Source organism: Amborella trichopoda, chromosome 1 (assembly GCF_054954075.1).
Source record: "Amborella trichopoda isolate Santa Cruz 75 chromosome 1, AtrichopodaSantaCruz75HAP2 v2.0, whole genome shotgun sequence".
NCBI lineage: Eukaryota > Viridiplantae > Streptophyta > Magnoliopsida > Amborellales > Amborellaceae > Amborella > Amborella trichopoda.
Window position 1 is genome coordinate 33,865,149 of NC_142336.1, and position 16,031 is coordinate 33,881,179.

Sequence of the window (16,031 nt, forward strand, 5' to 3'; positions counted from 1 at the left end):
TTAAAGCTTCAAAAATAGCGTAGATCGATAGATCTATGAAAACTTGAAAATCTTAAAAATTGTTGGTCCAAAAATGTGCTACAAAATACACGATTTCAAAAACTTGAAATCTATTTTTTTCTCATGTCCACGCATCTTGATGTCAAGATGATCAATTTGAAGATATTTGGGCTTCAAAACAACATCTTCTAATGAAAATTTTGAGGTAGGCTCAAATTGCCTACAATTATATTATATAACAAAACAAAAATATACAAAGTATTTAACTTTGCGCTATATTACTGGACTATAACCTATTATAGGCTATATTTAACTTGTAAGCCAACAACTGATAAAAAGAGTATCTTTTTCAAGAAAGTCCAAATTAATTTCTGGCTTCTACAAAGGATGGACAAACAAGGAAGGAACTACAAAAAGAATTAACTCCAATGTTGCTGATTTTGGAATTTCTTTTATGCAAAAGCTTAGAGAGGCAGCCTATATAAAATATTTAAGAGAAGCAAAAATCTTATTTATAAGCATATCTTCTTTCCTTCTCCCTGTTTAACTTCCTAAACATTTATTTCAATAGAATTCCTAAGCATCGAAGGATAGACTTCAACACATGAATTAGAATACGAAAATGTCCATAAAAGAAAAAGAGAAACCATTAAATGGAGGAGGATGGGTTTAGACAGACAGAACCAAATTAGAAAGTCCATCATATTCTCTCTTGCATTTTGTGCCTTCCTGTAATATTCATAAAATATCTCTCTAACCTCAAAGATTTCTTATAATCTCTAACTGAAAATGCTTTCAAGAGTCTCACTCTAACCTAAAATATCTCACTAAAATGTGGAAAAAAGATATTAGCATGCCAATCAAATTTTTAGCTTAAGAATATTTTTTATGAAGAAACCAAAAGAAAAAATAGGTAAGGGAGATAGAGAAATAGAAAGAGAGATGGACTTTCTAAACTACTTTATTTAAATTCATGTACCCTGCAACCAGTATAAGAACATGGTTAGCCTTTATTATTGTAAATTGTGTCTATCATAGTTAGTGAGTGGGGGAATAATAATAAATAAACAAACCAAACTATCAGTAATAAATTGGTTTTGTTCCAAAAAGTCAGAGGCAAAAATCAGTTTAAAAATATGAATCTCAAAAAATTAGATAAGCAAGAAAGTGTGAAATATTGAATTTGGCTTAAAAAAACAGAGTGAAAAATTAGATATGTAAAGATAACGAGCTGTGATTATTGTATAGATATATTAAAACCATTGAATTAGAATTTGTATGTCCTTACCTTGTATCATTAGAGTCATACTTGACAAATTTTTGTCGAAACTTTTAATAAATACAACAATAATGCTTACTGTATTGTCATTACATAAAACATAAGATATATTTGTTTGGAGCATATAATATACTAATAATAAATAATATTAAACACAAGAACTACATTAGAAAACAACAAGAATGGTAATCCAAGGTATGGGATTATTGTTTGAATAAAAATACCAAAAATGACCCTCAGTATAGGATCGTTGTTTACTAAAACACAAAGAAAATAGTGGTCTATCCAAATTGCTATATTGTACACACTAATGAAATTTAAACAAAAAAATGAAAATGTAAATTATTCAAACTTCTACATGCAGAAAGAAAGCACAAAAATGCTTAAGAAAATACAAATATTCGAAGTTCACCTAGAATTCCTAGTTGCCTAAATATTTAGTTGTCACTGAATCTTTGTCTCACTCTTTAAAATGACGTTATATTTAGAGAAATTTTTTTCTTTTCATTGGGTTACTCTTCTTCTAATTCCAAATTTTAATTTTAAGATATGTGGTTGTTTTGATGGATTATTTTTCAGAAAATATGTTGTAGTTTTATTAAGGGACCAAAATGGTGAAAAAAAATTCATGGAAAAAGATTAACTCCTACGTTTAATGGACTATTCTTAATTTACTCCCACTTTTAATGTGCATATCTCTAAATCATAATTTAGAGGTATTAAATCAATGAAGAGATAAAGTTCTAGGGAAATTGTTTTAAAAAGCTTTTTTAAAAAAAGATGAACTATTTTTTATATCCATTTAATTAAAGAAACATAATTTTTTGAAGATATTTTTTGAAAAACTCGAAATTCCTAACAGGTTTTAAAAAGTCCGAGGTTTCTGAAAACATCGTGCTTTAGTCAAAGACTTGCTAACTATGGTGTTTACCCTTTAACTTGCTAACTTTTGAGCGTGCAACTATTCAAATAAAGAGAAACCCTCCCTTTTGTACTTTTATAAAAGTTATTTATGTACAACCCCTAAAATAAAAACTAAAATACTGTTTGCTCCCCTTATATCCGAAAATTACCATCAAAGTCGGTCAACCAGCGGTAATTTTTTTTTCGAATTGTCCTTCGGTTCGAGGATACCATCCTCGGATCGCATTTTAATTTCTTTTTTTTTTTTCTGTTATTTCATTAGTAAGGCACAACCCTGAGTTTTAGAGGTAGTGCCCAGGTGGTTTAAGGTTCGAATCCTCGAACCGCCCCTGGACTAGGCAAAGTTAATGCTTAAAGTGATTTGAGGTCTGAAGAATCATAACACAACATATTTAAAAAAACTTCGGTCCAAGGTTAGAATTATCAGACCGCAACTTATTTTTTGAAAAACTTCAGTCCGAGGTTAGAATCCTCCAACCACTACCACTTTACTCATACCAAATGCAGTCCGAGGTATGCATTCTCGAACCGCCTTCTGTTAATTTTGGTGAACATCAATATGGTCTGAGAATTCCATCCTCGGACTGCTTTAAGTTAATCTCTGATCTTCACGCTTGGACGGCTTGGGCATTGCCCCTAAAACTTGGGATAGTGCCCTACTAAAGAAATAACAAAAAAAAAAAAAATTTTAAAATGTGGTCGGACCGAGGGGCAAATTTGAAAAACAAAAATTACCACGGCTGATCGACCTTGTTGGTAATTTTCGGATATAAGGGGAGCAAACCGTAATTTAGTATTTATTTTAGGGGTTGTACGTAAATCGCTCTTTTTATAATGCATCCTGGTCAAAATTTTACGGCCCCCATTTCACCCATCCTATTTCTAAAGACAACTTATCGAGAATGTAGCCCTAGTAATGAAGCATGTATATTTAATGTCTTGCTTTCATTCTTTCAGTTCTTTTTGTGGTTTATATTCTTAGTTCTTTTTCATCCAACTTTTACTGCATACTGTTGTTTATGTCCTTCCACAAGTTGCCATATAGTGATGTCTATGTGGGTAACTTGTAGTGAGTTATTGAGGGTGGCTTCACATTGTACAATATTTATTCCTCATTCAATGAGTGGGGTTTGCAAGTTTCTTAAAGAGAATATGCCACTGCCACTGTTCTCATTTTGGTGATGAAGAATTGGGTAGTTAGCCGAAACCTCAAATGTTGGACAAATATCTCCCACTTTTTCTCTCGGATGAGGTTTTTATAAGGCTTAGGTTTTATGAAAACAAATTAAAGCCCCACCTCAAATCCTCGTCAAAAAGTACTTTCGGCAATCAAAATCTCCATGATGGTTCCAAAATCAATTTCTAATACCGACAATGGAATTTGAAACTCCACAAATAGTAAAGATCTTGCAGATCTATGAACACTTATTTTTAGAGAGAAATGGACGGTTCAGAAAATTTGTTACAATATACAATATACACTATTTTTAATGCTTAAAATCCTAAATTTTTTCACAACCATAATGTTCAAACCAAGATGATTTATGTAAAGACGTTCCAATGCTTGAATTGCAAATTTTGAGGTGACGCTTCTCTTATTTTGATAGGGCTGCAGCCTTATCAAACTATTTTCCTTCTCTCAAACCCAAAGACTATTTACGCCCTCTTGCATGAGTGGTGGTGACACGTTCGAAGCATCCAAACCAGGTGAGTAGTTGAGCTGAAGTAGTTGGAAAGTAGTTGGGCATCTCTCTCTCTCTCTCTCTCTCTCCACTGTGCATTATAAATATAAACATATGCATGCACAAGTCTACGTTGTAAGAACTCCATAGTCTCTATGTGGCAATACAGGTGACGCCCTCAACCCCTTTTCACCTTCCATCGACCCCCATCATACCCTCCCTCCTGCGCAAAACCTCTCTTTCTTTCTCTCTCTTTCATATCCATTTCTTTCTCTCTCTTTCATATCCATTTCTTTCTCTCTCTCTTTCTTTCTCTCTCTTTCATATCCATGGGGGAAGAAGAACAAAATGGCCTAGTACTACATGCAAATCACAATCTTCTCTACTCACATCAAAACCCACCTCTTATTTCTCTAAATCCTTCTCTCACGAGCCCACAGTTACAAACACTAAACCCCTTTCCCGAACCCAACTGGAATGCCCTCCTTGCGGGAACGCTCGGGCTGGGTTCAAGCCAAGACGACGGGAAGCAAATAGAGTTGAGCAATAACCACCACCTTAGTGGCGGTGGATATGGAGGAACGGTAATTGAGGATAACCATGGAATTAAGGAAAAGGGAAGGGCAAAGCTGAGGAAGATGAGCCGGCCGAGGTTCGCCTTCCAGACCAGGACGCCCAACGATATTCTCGACGATGGTTACCGGTGGAGGAAATATGGGCAGAAGGCTGTTAAAAACAGCAATTATCCAAGGTCTATCTCCCTTACATATGCAGTGATTAATGATTTACTCCTCTCTCTCTTACATATATAGAGTGATTTATGATTTACTTAAGCAAATGGTCACCTTGCATGGATGTTTCACTTCAACTCATGGATCATATCCTCATTTTAGAGATAAATGTAGGATAAGTATCAAATGAGAGAAAGGGTTAGAATCTAGGGTTAGACATTTGACCTCAACACTTTTAGTATCACATCTATAACTCACTTATTATTCTTTCTTCTTTTATACCCCTTAGTCAAAAAGTAAATGTTTTAAAGAGTAAAACTATCATGCCCCTCTCTTTTATTCTCTTCCTACCCGCCCTCTCTTTCTCTCTCTACCGCATTGTTCTTTGAGAGGGGTGGGTAGAGAGAGAAAGAGAGAGGGGGGTAGAAAGAAAAAAAGAGAACGGGAGAGAGAGAAGGGAAGGGTACTTTAGTTTTTAAAATATTTATATTTTTTATTGGGGTTAAAAGCAAAAAAAAAAAGTGACAGAGTTTTAAGTATGATACTAAAAATATTGAGGGTAAAAATGTCTACAAAGCTCATTTTGGGGATATCCATAAATTCCCAACCATTTTTCTTTTGAGAATATAGACCCGAGCCTTTTCATTAGTCGTAAGTTAAAAGAGATTGTAGGGTTGGAATTTATAATTTTCCTTTTTGTGGAGTGTGGACCAAAGCCTTTCGTCTACCTAAGTGGTACCTTATTCAAATCAATGCAAAAAAAGTTGATGAGAACACATGACATCAATATAATGTTAGTCCAAAGCATACATAGCTTAACTAAGTCAGGAGAATGAAATCTTGATCTCAAACTCCTCGCATATGAGACTCCCAGAGTGATGTTTATTTGTTTTCCGGCTTAACCAAAGAGACTATGTTTCGTGTTTTCTTACGTTTTGGAGATGGCCTTTAGGCATTAGTGATCTGGCCAGTAGGGTGCCACAACGTATAACGTCTAGAATTTCATTCCTATCTAGTCGTCCAAATTAATAAAATAAATATGCCAATGAATTTTTTTTAACGAAAGAGGAAAAGAAACAGAATGAGGAATCAAATGGCAATAGATAACACGGAAATATGAAAATGTTCAAACACAAAGGAAGAAAACGGTTGTGCTTCATGGATAGAAATTTCAATCCCCACAAATCACAAACTTAGTGTGATATATTCTTATAACTTAGAGAAGCCAGCTTAAAATGTTAATTTTAGAGGGGATGATTTTACAGGTATCAAATAGTTGTGAATGGTATCGGTGACATGAGTCGTCCATGTCAAATTGGAGGGCTGATGCTAGGGTACTATACTGACATTTCAGTATCATCGTGTACAATTCTTAGTTTGAATCAATGTTTTCAGAATTGACTAAGTCCATTTGGACTCGACTAAGTTACTCGGCCTCCGACACTAAAGTGAATGGGGGCAAGTCATGTACTCCTCCCGGAGGTGTTTCCAGGGACACGGTCGCTAGAACTATCTAAAATAGGGCACCCATTTCATCACTTTCCCTTTGAGTCACTTTTTCTCCTCCCTTCTATCTCTCAACTAGGTTCTCTCTCTCTCAAGGTGGAGTTTTTCCCTTCTTTCTTCTATTTTTTTCGTCAACTGTTGGGTGTATTTCTGCTTGAGAGACAGATATGCGAGTAGGGGTGGCAACGGATCGAACGCGGCTGGATTCGGACCTGGACCTGAATAGTATTCTAGTCCAAAATTTGGATCCGTATCTAAATCCGTCAGATCTTGGGTCTAGTCGGATCCATTTTGGGACAATAGGACCATCTAGCGCATGCCTAAAGACACATGATTGTCATCATATGGTATATAACTATGGGTACGGGTCAAGTTTGGTTGGACCCGGACATGGACCTGAATCGTATTTGGGTCCAAAATTTGGACCCACACTCAGACCCAAGGTTGGGCATGCCCATCGGATCTCGGGTCTAGTCGGGTCCATTGCCACCCCAAGATGCGAGATGCTTGAGGTGTGTCTATGTGAGTGAGATGCGTGTGAGAGAAAAAGATTGAGGTGTGTCTATGTGAGAGAGAAAGATGTGTGGATGGGGGAAAGAGGTGCATGTCAGAGCGAGACGCGTAGTCCGGGGTTTCTTTCCCGCACCCTTTTCCCTTTTTTTGAATTTTTTTAATATGTGCCATACTTGGAAAAAGTAGTTGAACTCGTCCAAATAACTCGCCCAGCCCTAAATGAATTGGAAAACATTCGTACGAATTGAGTCATTCGGTAGAGCAACATCTAAATATTCCCTTTTCCAAAGCAAAAAAACCTTTTTAAGAATAATTTTATGAAGACTGTTACTTAGTATTATTCCTATTCTTATTGTTGTTCTTGTGTTATGTTTATTATTTTGTTTTAGGTAGTTTAGAGCAAGGTTTAAACTTGGGATGTAGTACTGGAATGACTACAACCTAGCCACTCAAATCCCAAGCACACATCATATATAAGAGTTAATTATATACAGATCCTAAAAAAAATATGGAAAATACGGGATGCTCTCTTTTTAGTAAAAAAAGTACCCGAAAGGTCGGTCAATACGTGGGTTTCTTTTTCCAAGTTTGCCCTTACGGTCCGAGGGTGAAATTCTCAGACCATTTTATTTTTCCAAAACTTTGCGGTCTGAGGTTGAAATTATCGAACCACTTTGTTTTTTGCAAAACACAAGTTGCAGTTCGAAGTTGAAATTTTCGGACCGCTAAACTTAAGTTGCGGTTCGAGGTTCAAATTCTCGAACCTCTTTATTTTTTCAAAAGCTTTGGTTGCGGTCCGAGGTTCAAATTCTCAGATCGCTTCATTTTTTTCAAATCTTAAGTTTTGGTTAGAGGTTCGAATTCTCGGACCGTTTGTTTCTTCGAAGTTAAGTTGGGGTCCGTGGTTGAATTCTCGGACCACTTTTTTTTCCAAACCTTGCGTCATGTATGTTCTCACAAATGGAATGCATGTCATTCTTTCTGATAATTTGAATAAGAGATTTATATGTAGGTGGATGGATGCATGTCATACGTTTTTTTTTCCAAACCTTGCGTCATGTATGTTCTTACAAATGGAATGCATGTCATTCTTTGGATGAACGTAGATGTACATGCATGTCAAATTCTCGGACCTCTTTCATGAGTGAGAATAAGGCTTAGATTTGTCAGAACTTAAGTTTTTAAAGTGGTCCGGGAATTTGAACCTCGGACCACAACTTAATTTTTGAAAAAAAAAAAAAAACGATGGTATGAGAATATGAACCTCGAACTGTAATGAAGCAATCCGAGAATTTGAGCCCCTGGCCGCAACTTAAGTTATTGAAAAAATAAAGCGGTCCGAGAATTTCAACCTCGGACCGCAACTTAAGTTTTGAAAAAAAAAGCGGTCGGAGTATTTCAACCTCAGACTGTAGGGGCAAACTTAGAAAAAAAAAAAAAAAAACCTCGTGTTGACTGAACTTTTTAGTAATTTTTGGCTAAAAGGGGAACATCCTGTATTTTTTTTATTTTTTAGGATCCGTATGTAATTAACTCTTGTTTAACTCTAGCTGCCTATATATTAGTGGCAACTCTGTTAAGCTTTTTTGCCTCTGGCTTTAATGAAACAGCATGAGAATCCACAGCACCGTTCATTAAATTGACCTTCGTTCGTTATTTTCTGGTTGTTGGATCTTCTGGTAAATAACATTCCCACCCCTTCATATTTTCACTATTATTGTGCCTAAGGGTGGCAATAGGCCTGGCCTGAGCCAGACCATCCTTGGACCGGCCCTTGTCTCTATAGGGCTGGTCTGGCATGGGACAAAAACAAATGAAAGAACAATAAAAGAATGTAACCCACGATTAACATCTCATGCATGGCTTGAATGGTTAATTATTTCTAACTAATTTTTTTCTTGGATGGGTTCAATGTTTGAATGATGACGGTGATGATGATGAGCAATAGGAGCTATTATCGATGCACACATCACACGTGCAGCGTGAAGAAGCAAGTCCAACGACTCTCAAAGGATACGAGCATCGTGGTCACAACATATGAGGGAGTTCACACTCATCCATGTGAAAGATTAATGGAGAGTCTAAGCCCTCTACTCAAGCAGATGCAATTTCTCACTAAGTTCTAATCTTTTCAAGCTATGAAACAATGCTCATGCTCACTTCAAAAGATTTGCAAGTCTTAGGATTAATTTCTCAGGTAGTTACAGGCATTTATTGTATATCTATCTACCCCAAGATATATGATAATACTTATTGTTTCTCATCAAAATGCTCTCACACATTTTTAAGCTTGCCGCTTTCGTTATTCCTTTTGTGCTTCATAAATAAGTTCTCCTTTCAAACATAAAAAAGTATGTTTTAATGGTGAGGTTGGCATAAAGATGTAACCCAAAACAACCAAAGTAAGGTGCACTTTCAAGCTTTGTCATGCAATTTTGGTGTCATAAATTTTTTAGGATAGCTCTAGAATCTATATTCATCTCTAATTATAAATTTTTAGGTGCACTTTCAATCTTTGTCATGCAATTTTGGTGTCATAAATTTTTTAGGATAGCTCTAGAATCTATATTCATCTCTAATTAGAAATTTTAAACTTCAAAAATAGTTATATTTTTTATTTTCGAAAAAATTATATCGATAGAGCTCTAAAATGAATGCAAATATTCATGCGTGCCAACCTCAATATTTGGCAGACCACTAAAATTGACGAAGTGTTTCTCTTAACATTCACATCTTGAGATGCTCTATTCCTGAGCTTTTAATTGAAAAATGCTGCAAAATATTACAAAGTTCAATGGTGGGGGTGGGGGGGGGGGGGAACACAAGAAGACACTTGCCAGGTCCATCTAAACTCGCGAGGTAAGGATAATATAGTGTCCAGGATGCTGGAAGGGTACACAAGCAACCTCTAAAGGTTCAGAACTAGATTGAACCTAGACATATATCTAAAGGTCACAATTATTTCATTTTTTTTATTTTTCATTTTTTAACAAATTCTACTGAGACAAGTGTTGGGGCCTAATCAAAACAAAAAAAAATTAACAAGATTACCATTGACCATAGTACTCCTAAATGTTTCTAGTCAATTTTTTATTAAAATATTTCTATTTTTTTTATTGGTTCGCCCAATAAAAATTAATGTATGCACCAATTTCAAGGAAAACAAATTTGTAGATAAAAATAAAACAAAAGTTGGGCCAGTTTAATTTGAACCGCTTAAAAGGTGTGCTTGTGCACCCTTCCACCCTTTTCCCAGCTGAGTATGGTCATTGTTTAAATCTTTGTAGACACCATTCAAAAAAAAAAATAAGGGAAAGTTGAATGTTTTAAAAACAGAACAAAGTAATGAATTAAGGACAACAGGTAAGACTGAAAAGAATTCAGAGGAAGCACAAGAATGAGCGGCAAAGGTCTAAATGGAAATTGGGTGCTAAAAGCTTCTAAGGCCGAAAAGGAGGTGGCAAAGTTTTAAGTGGCACCAAAAGATAGCAAAAAGGAGAATCTTTGTTCATACTAACCTATTTTAAGGCCCTGTTTGGCTTGTGTGTTTGTTGTACGGCCTATAATGCGCTTTTTGCTTCGTGTTTATTGTACGGCCATCTTATACCCCGCTCATAGGTAAAACCATACTTTGGGAAATATAGAGGTGAAGCTTTACAAACATGTTCTACCCCATCCCAAATAAGACGACTCTGTCTAGCATGTTTGTACGCCGTCCAAACAAGACCTTACATTCTAGATATCAGGAATGAATTGCTGATCCCAAATAGTTAGGATAAAGCTTAGATGATGATGATGACTTACGGATACCACGTGACAAGGTCATGGTAATCAACTATGTGCCAAAAAATAATAAAAACTAATTGTTAGATATGATGATTTGTATTTTATATCACCATTTCAACTGGCTGAGTGTTATGGTTTGGGAATGGAAATACTAATGACAGGTTTTAATGTTTTCGACTCTAGTAAAGGAAGCCAACAAATATATATCAATTCAGTGAGGTATGGGTGCAAAAAGTGGAAAATATCCGAATTCCCTTTCAATGTTAGCAAATAATCTCAGAAAATATAGAGATTATCAATCATTTTTGTGATGGTGACACAGAAGTTTTAAAAATGAATCATTCAGCATATTATAAACACTAAATGAGATTTGAGTTATAATACAATGATCCAGTTGGAATATAATTTTACACCCCATCTCCCTATCAGACTCTACAGTATCATACAGCAGATAGCGCCAACACTTGCCCATTTGAATCATCTGCATGTGAAGCCATCAGCTTTCTTCATTCAACCTTCTAAAGCCTGCTTATGAATAGAGGGCAAAACCCTCATTGCTGTTTTCAAATACTTCCCCAAATGACAACTAAAACGGAAGATTACTCATTCCAATCCCATAGAGATGAAATTCACATGTTACAAACACTAAAATAAGAAGAAAAATACACCTCATGCACAAGAAAATCTACGCCCTCAGACAAAACTGTGGTATATGGTGCCAGATACCGCACTGAGAAGTATTGGAGTGGGTCCACTTCTTCCAATTAAGCTAAAATTAGGTCCTACTCTTCTTGAGAAATGAGGGCCATTGGCTCAATTCTTCATGGCAACCCACCATATACAGTCTTTTGTATGGAAGATAAAGATAGATCAGCTATAGTTGGAAAGTGCCCAATTCTTGATTGTGGCGCATGAGCACAACTTTCTTTCCATCTGCCCATTCTAACAGATACAAGAGATCAAGATTGTGAGTTTGAAGTTTCATGCAGTTGGAGTCGGCTGATGCCTTGGTTTTCTCCTGCAACACAAAAAAGAATCACAAAATAACCATCCTATCAACTCATATATATTTAAAATCAATTTGTAGTAAGCAGATAGATAACACATAGATGAAGATATGTTTTGTATATTTAATATGCGTGTCTGGAAGGTGAACCTCAGGTGTGGAAAGTTGAGTCAGTGCTTTATTATGAGTTGCACTAAGCTTGATCCTAATGTTGGACATGTCATTAGATGCCACAGAGAGAGAGAGATTTAATAGAACGTCTAAAGCGATGAGTTGGTGCATATGAAATGCTAGGGAGGGATATGCCATTATATCCTTCTAATTTATGTCAAGCGTTGCAGATTTTTCATATTGGTCTATCATTTCAATATGATATATCATAACTGGCATATCTCCATAACAGTTCTGCAATTATTCAAGGCCATGAGAGAAACCTGAGATTGACCATTGGCATCATGCCCTAGGATGCTTGCTATTATACTTGAACGAGAAGAATTGGGCGAGAATCCTTCCCATGGTGGAACAAAAATGAGTTTTGTGCACTGTACAGGGACAGTATTTCTGCTGAGTTTCTCCCACCATGCAACACCCAAAGACCACCATCTGATCATTAAGCCATGCTCAGAGAAAGCAACTAAACCCTGCATGAAAGAGATGACTTTGAATAACTTCAACAAATGAAGACCAACAGCTTTGCACAACAAACATGTTTCTACACGGTAACGAAAAATTCTGAATTCCACGTCAATTGTAATTTTTCATTTTCCAAAAAGCCCTCATGCTACAGCTCTGATTCACAGTAAAGTAACACAAGCATGATAAATACTAAATATTTTCCTAAAACATTTCTGGAAGATCAAACTTCTACAACAAATAAGCCATAGAGGGACTATGGTTCAACCAACAAGAATCGAGAGAGGGAGGGAGGATTCATCTGTATTTTGCATAACAAATAGTCTCTCTCTTTCTAATAAGTCATTGCATGCATCTATATAACTTGAGAAATACATGTACTTGCCAAGGTATGAAGAGACATTAAGAATATTGCCCTCTAGACATAGAAATTGCGTACCTCCCCATCAGGTGAAAAGCATAATGCTGAAATCCCACCAGTGACTGTTCTACCATCTGATACCCCACCAAGCATACTTGGAAGTCCCGGTGGCCCACTTGCATCCAGAACCTTTACTTTTGTAACACTGCAAATACAAAGGGACTTCATTCTATAGGCTCCAAAAGTTTCCTTTTCATAACTTAATCAAACAAAAAATGCATAGCAACAATTGTATAAAGGTTACATCTGATTGATGCCTCATTATAAAGGAAAAAAAAAAGAGGTCAATTTGATGTCAATTTGTAGCTACAATGTGAGATGTGGAGATATTTACCACTGGAAATATTTACCGATCATACCTTTGTAAGTCATATACTTGAATAGTAAGGCTATGTATATCACCAATGGCATCACCAACGGCCAACTTTGTGGATGCCTCATTTAAGGCAACCATTGGGAACACACGGACCACTTCCCTTAGGGCAGCCATTGAGCTCTGCAGGCAAGCTTTGCGCAGAACAGAGTTCCCATGGTCCATTGTCTGTAAAATGAAGTTAACCGCCTGCATATCTGTCAAATGTCAGAAGCTATTAATATAAGCCAAAAATATTCCATTGACACAGCAGCATTAAATCTTTTTTGGATACTCATTTCTATGGATTCAGAGCATCGGTTTGAAAAAAGTGTCAGGAGACACATGAGCAATAATTTCATTTATTCGAATTTCCATCTAGTTCATGTATCACTTGGCTTTACATATTGCATCTCTTTATCCATGGGTTTCAAAGGAGAGGAGTACAGAACCCAAGAGAAGTGAAATCATGGTTCCTCACAAACTCATGCATCTTCAGATTTTCCACTTTATATTTACAAACACTTTTTTGTGAGGGTTCAAATACACAAACCTATAGATTCATTCCAAAGATTGGAATCCAAGAATAGAGATTTGGAGAAGGTTTACAACAATGTAGTATAGTTTATTTGTTACACAAGATGGACAATTGGAAAAGCAATTTAGGGCTTCATTCCAATAGCTAGTGGGTCTGTGAAAGACCATCTTGAAAGGAATGAAGAATGGGAATTTTTCCCTCGTTTTTCATTTTATCACTACGTGGAAACCCAAACAGGCTTCCCTGTAGAGCATCAAAGGCTAGGTCCTCTGAGAGTTCTCCCATGGTGGTGGTCTGCAGAAAGTGCATCATTGTAATTTTTGGATGATACCAACAGATGAATAAGATTTGGCGATGGAACTGTCACTGGTACAAGCATGGACTACTACTTCCATGCAATGCAATTTCAACGGAATGACATGAATATGGTTGACATGCAAAACATAATTAATTTTCTGAAGGCTAGAACAATCAATTTTAGTCCTATGCAAAAGAAAGAGAATAAACATCCCCTGGCATGCAGAAAAAGAAAGATAGTGGAATATATATTCTGTTTCTTATATGACGTGTATTTTAACTCCATTCAAATTAAAAGTATCAATAATGACAAGTTGCAAACCTTATCAATATAGAGAGCCAGGGCTTTTGGAGCACCACGTACAACCCTCATGAGAGTCATAAGTGACACTAAATGAACAGGTGAATCAGAAGCAGTAGTCCAAATCTGGCTTTCAATTACATTCAGAAATCCAAGTATATCGGCCATTGCCAAGCTTGGAAGAAGAATCCCAATCAATGCCTTTCTAATGGTATTAGCCATAACCTGATCTTGGGAGGAATTGTCAATAGCTGAAGTACCACTTAGACACTCAATAAAGAAGAATACATCTCCAATCAGATGAGGTACTTCTGAATGAATACATGGCTTCCATGTACTCTCCATTCCCTCAGCTAAGAGCTCGGCTGCAACAGCACTATACTTGTCATTAACCGCCATAACCAATTTTACAAGTTGATGAACTACTGAAGTAGCAAGGCTTGGTTTCACCAGACTAGGATACCAGACAGCTAATGCAGCTGCCACAATAATATGAGAAGCCCTTGCATCTCGGCTTGTTCCTCCAACCATAGAAATCCAATCTTTTCGTTCATGTGACTCTAGCCAGACAAGTATTTCAGAATCTTCAACAGGGTGATTATCTTGTGATTCTGTTATTTCATCCATTTTCATGGCGACATTAGGAGATGCTGCACCTGCCTTAAATCCTTGTCCCTTGTCATCTATAAGCTTCGCATCAATTTCATTTCGAAGTGTTTTAGGCCCACAAAGTGCAGGTGGAATTGCTCTTGAGGCAGCACAATGGAACAAAGACCGAGCAGCCATCCGCACATGTTCGATTGGATCCTGCCAAAAACTTGCCAATAGCTGCCTCGAACAAGCAAGTTAGTGTCAAATTGCTAGGAACAGCAACTTAAACTATGAATTGCAGGTTTGCATGTATAATTTGTGCTTTTTTGCGACATGTACAACTATGTGAAACTTCAAAGCAAAAGAATGTGACGCCAAATAAAGTACCAACCATTGTATAGGATGCACAAATAATGGTAAAGAGCAAAACAATGGTTTAAAAAACGGATCGGTGACCCGGATTGGGCACCTCGAAAACCGATCCGGATCGGCGAATCGGCGATCCGGATCGGGAATCGGCTTAATCGGTAGGATTAAAGCTTCAAAAAAATCCAAAAAAATTATTAAAATTCATTATAAATGTTGTTTTTTAGGAATCCAATAAGAAATGAGGGTACTACATTATTAACTTTCATTTTTTTTATCAATTTGTGAATATTGAGATGTTCTTTCCCTGTATAAATTTATTTTAACTATTAAATTTGCATCACATAAAAGAAAAATCACAGAATTATCATGGGTAAAATATATAATTATATATGGACTATTATAAAGAGTAGACTAATCAATGAAAGAATGGCCATTAAAATCTCGTTTTGGCGAAAAATCCTAACCCGCTAAAAAAACCCAAACTATTACAGCCTAACTAACTATAATCCAAAATTATTACAACCTCACTTATTATAATATTATATACTGAAATTATAATTATTAGTTTACATTTTATAATTATTTTATTAGACAAATAATAACAAATTAAAAATATTTTATAATATTATCTAATTTAAAATGTATTATTGACAACTGTAAGAAAAATAGTACATTACATGATTTATAATGTAAAAATTCATAAATAAAATAAAAGATTTGGTTATCAATGTAAAAATTAATAAAATGCGTACAAATTTTGGAAATAACACTTCAATTTTCAAAAATTTATTTTTTTAGGTTTCTATAATAAATTTAGTAAAAGAGATTGTTAATAGAAAGAAGGAGATTTCAAATAGAATAAACTTTTTATTTTTATTGTTTTTATAACAAGTGTGCGCGTGTGAGTGTGCGAGGGGGCACGCTTGCACGTGCGCTCGGACACACGTGTGCACGTGTGAGTGTGCGTGGGGCACGCTCGCACGTGCGCTCGGACACACGTGTGCGCGTGTGAGTGTGCGAGGGGGCACGCTCGCACGTGCGTGTCATGTGTTACGTGTGTGAGTGTGCATGGGGCACGCTCGCACGTGAGCTCGAACACACG

The 16,031-nt window shown here is 36.2% G+C and overlaps 2 protein-coding genes across 3 annotated transcripts in view; one reads left to right on the forward strand and one right to left on the reverse strand.

Moving 5' to 3' along the window:
- The first annotated feature begins 4,023 nt into the window (after positions 1 to 4,023).
- On the forward strand, positions 4,024 to 8,904 carry LOC18433341 (putative WRKY transcription factor 43). Its single transcript, XM_020666541.2, has 2 exons — positions 4,024 to 4,636; positions 8,584 to 8,904. The coding sequence occupies exons 1-2, from the start codon at positions 4,215 to 4,217 to the stop codon at positions 8,759 to 8,761; spliced, it is 600 nt and encodes a 199-aa protein (XP_020522200.1). The 5' UTR covers positions 4,024 to 4,214; the 3' UTR covers positions 8,762 to 8,904.
- Positions 8,905 to 10,746: 1,842 nt separating this feature from the next.
- Positions 10,747 to 16,031, reverse strand: part of LOC18433340 (Transducin/WD40 repeat-like superfamily protein) — a 28,357-nt gene continuing 23,072 nt past the window's right edge. The window contains exons 5-9 of one of the 2 annotated variants that reach the window (XR_016052655.1): positions 13,991 to 14,797; positions 12,841 to 13,051; positions 12,500 to 12,626; positions 11,862 to 12,068; positions 10,747 to 11,439 (exon numbers count right to left, since the gene is read on the reverse strand). Coding sequence is in view for 1 of the 2 variants with exons in the window: in XM_006843433.4 (XP_006843496.1) it covers positions 11,296 to 11,439; positions 11,862 to 12,068; positions 12,500 to 12,626; positions 12,841 to 13,043; positions 13,991 to 14,797 (1,488 nt within the window). In the remaining variant the exon portion in view is untranslated. The remainder of the gene's footprint in view (positions 11,440 to 11,861; positions 12,069 to 12,499; positions 12,627 to 12,840; positions 13,052 to 13,990; positions 14,798 to 16,031) is intronic. The other variant, XM_006843433.4, reaches the window with a different exon arrangement.

Coding starts and splice junctions, on each gene's coding strand:
- LOC18433341 (XM_020666541.2), top strand. CDS start 4,215: ATGGGGGAAGAAGAACAAAATGGCCTAGTACTACATGCAAATCACAAT. Junction 4,637..8,583: donor AAAAACAGCAATTATCCAAG/GTCTATCTCCCT, acceptor GATGAGCAATAG/GAGCTATTATCGATGCACAC.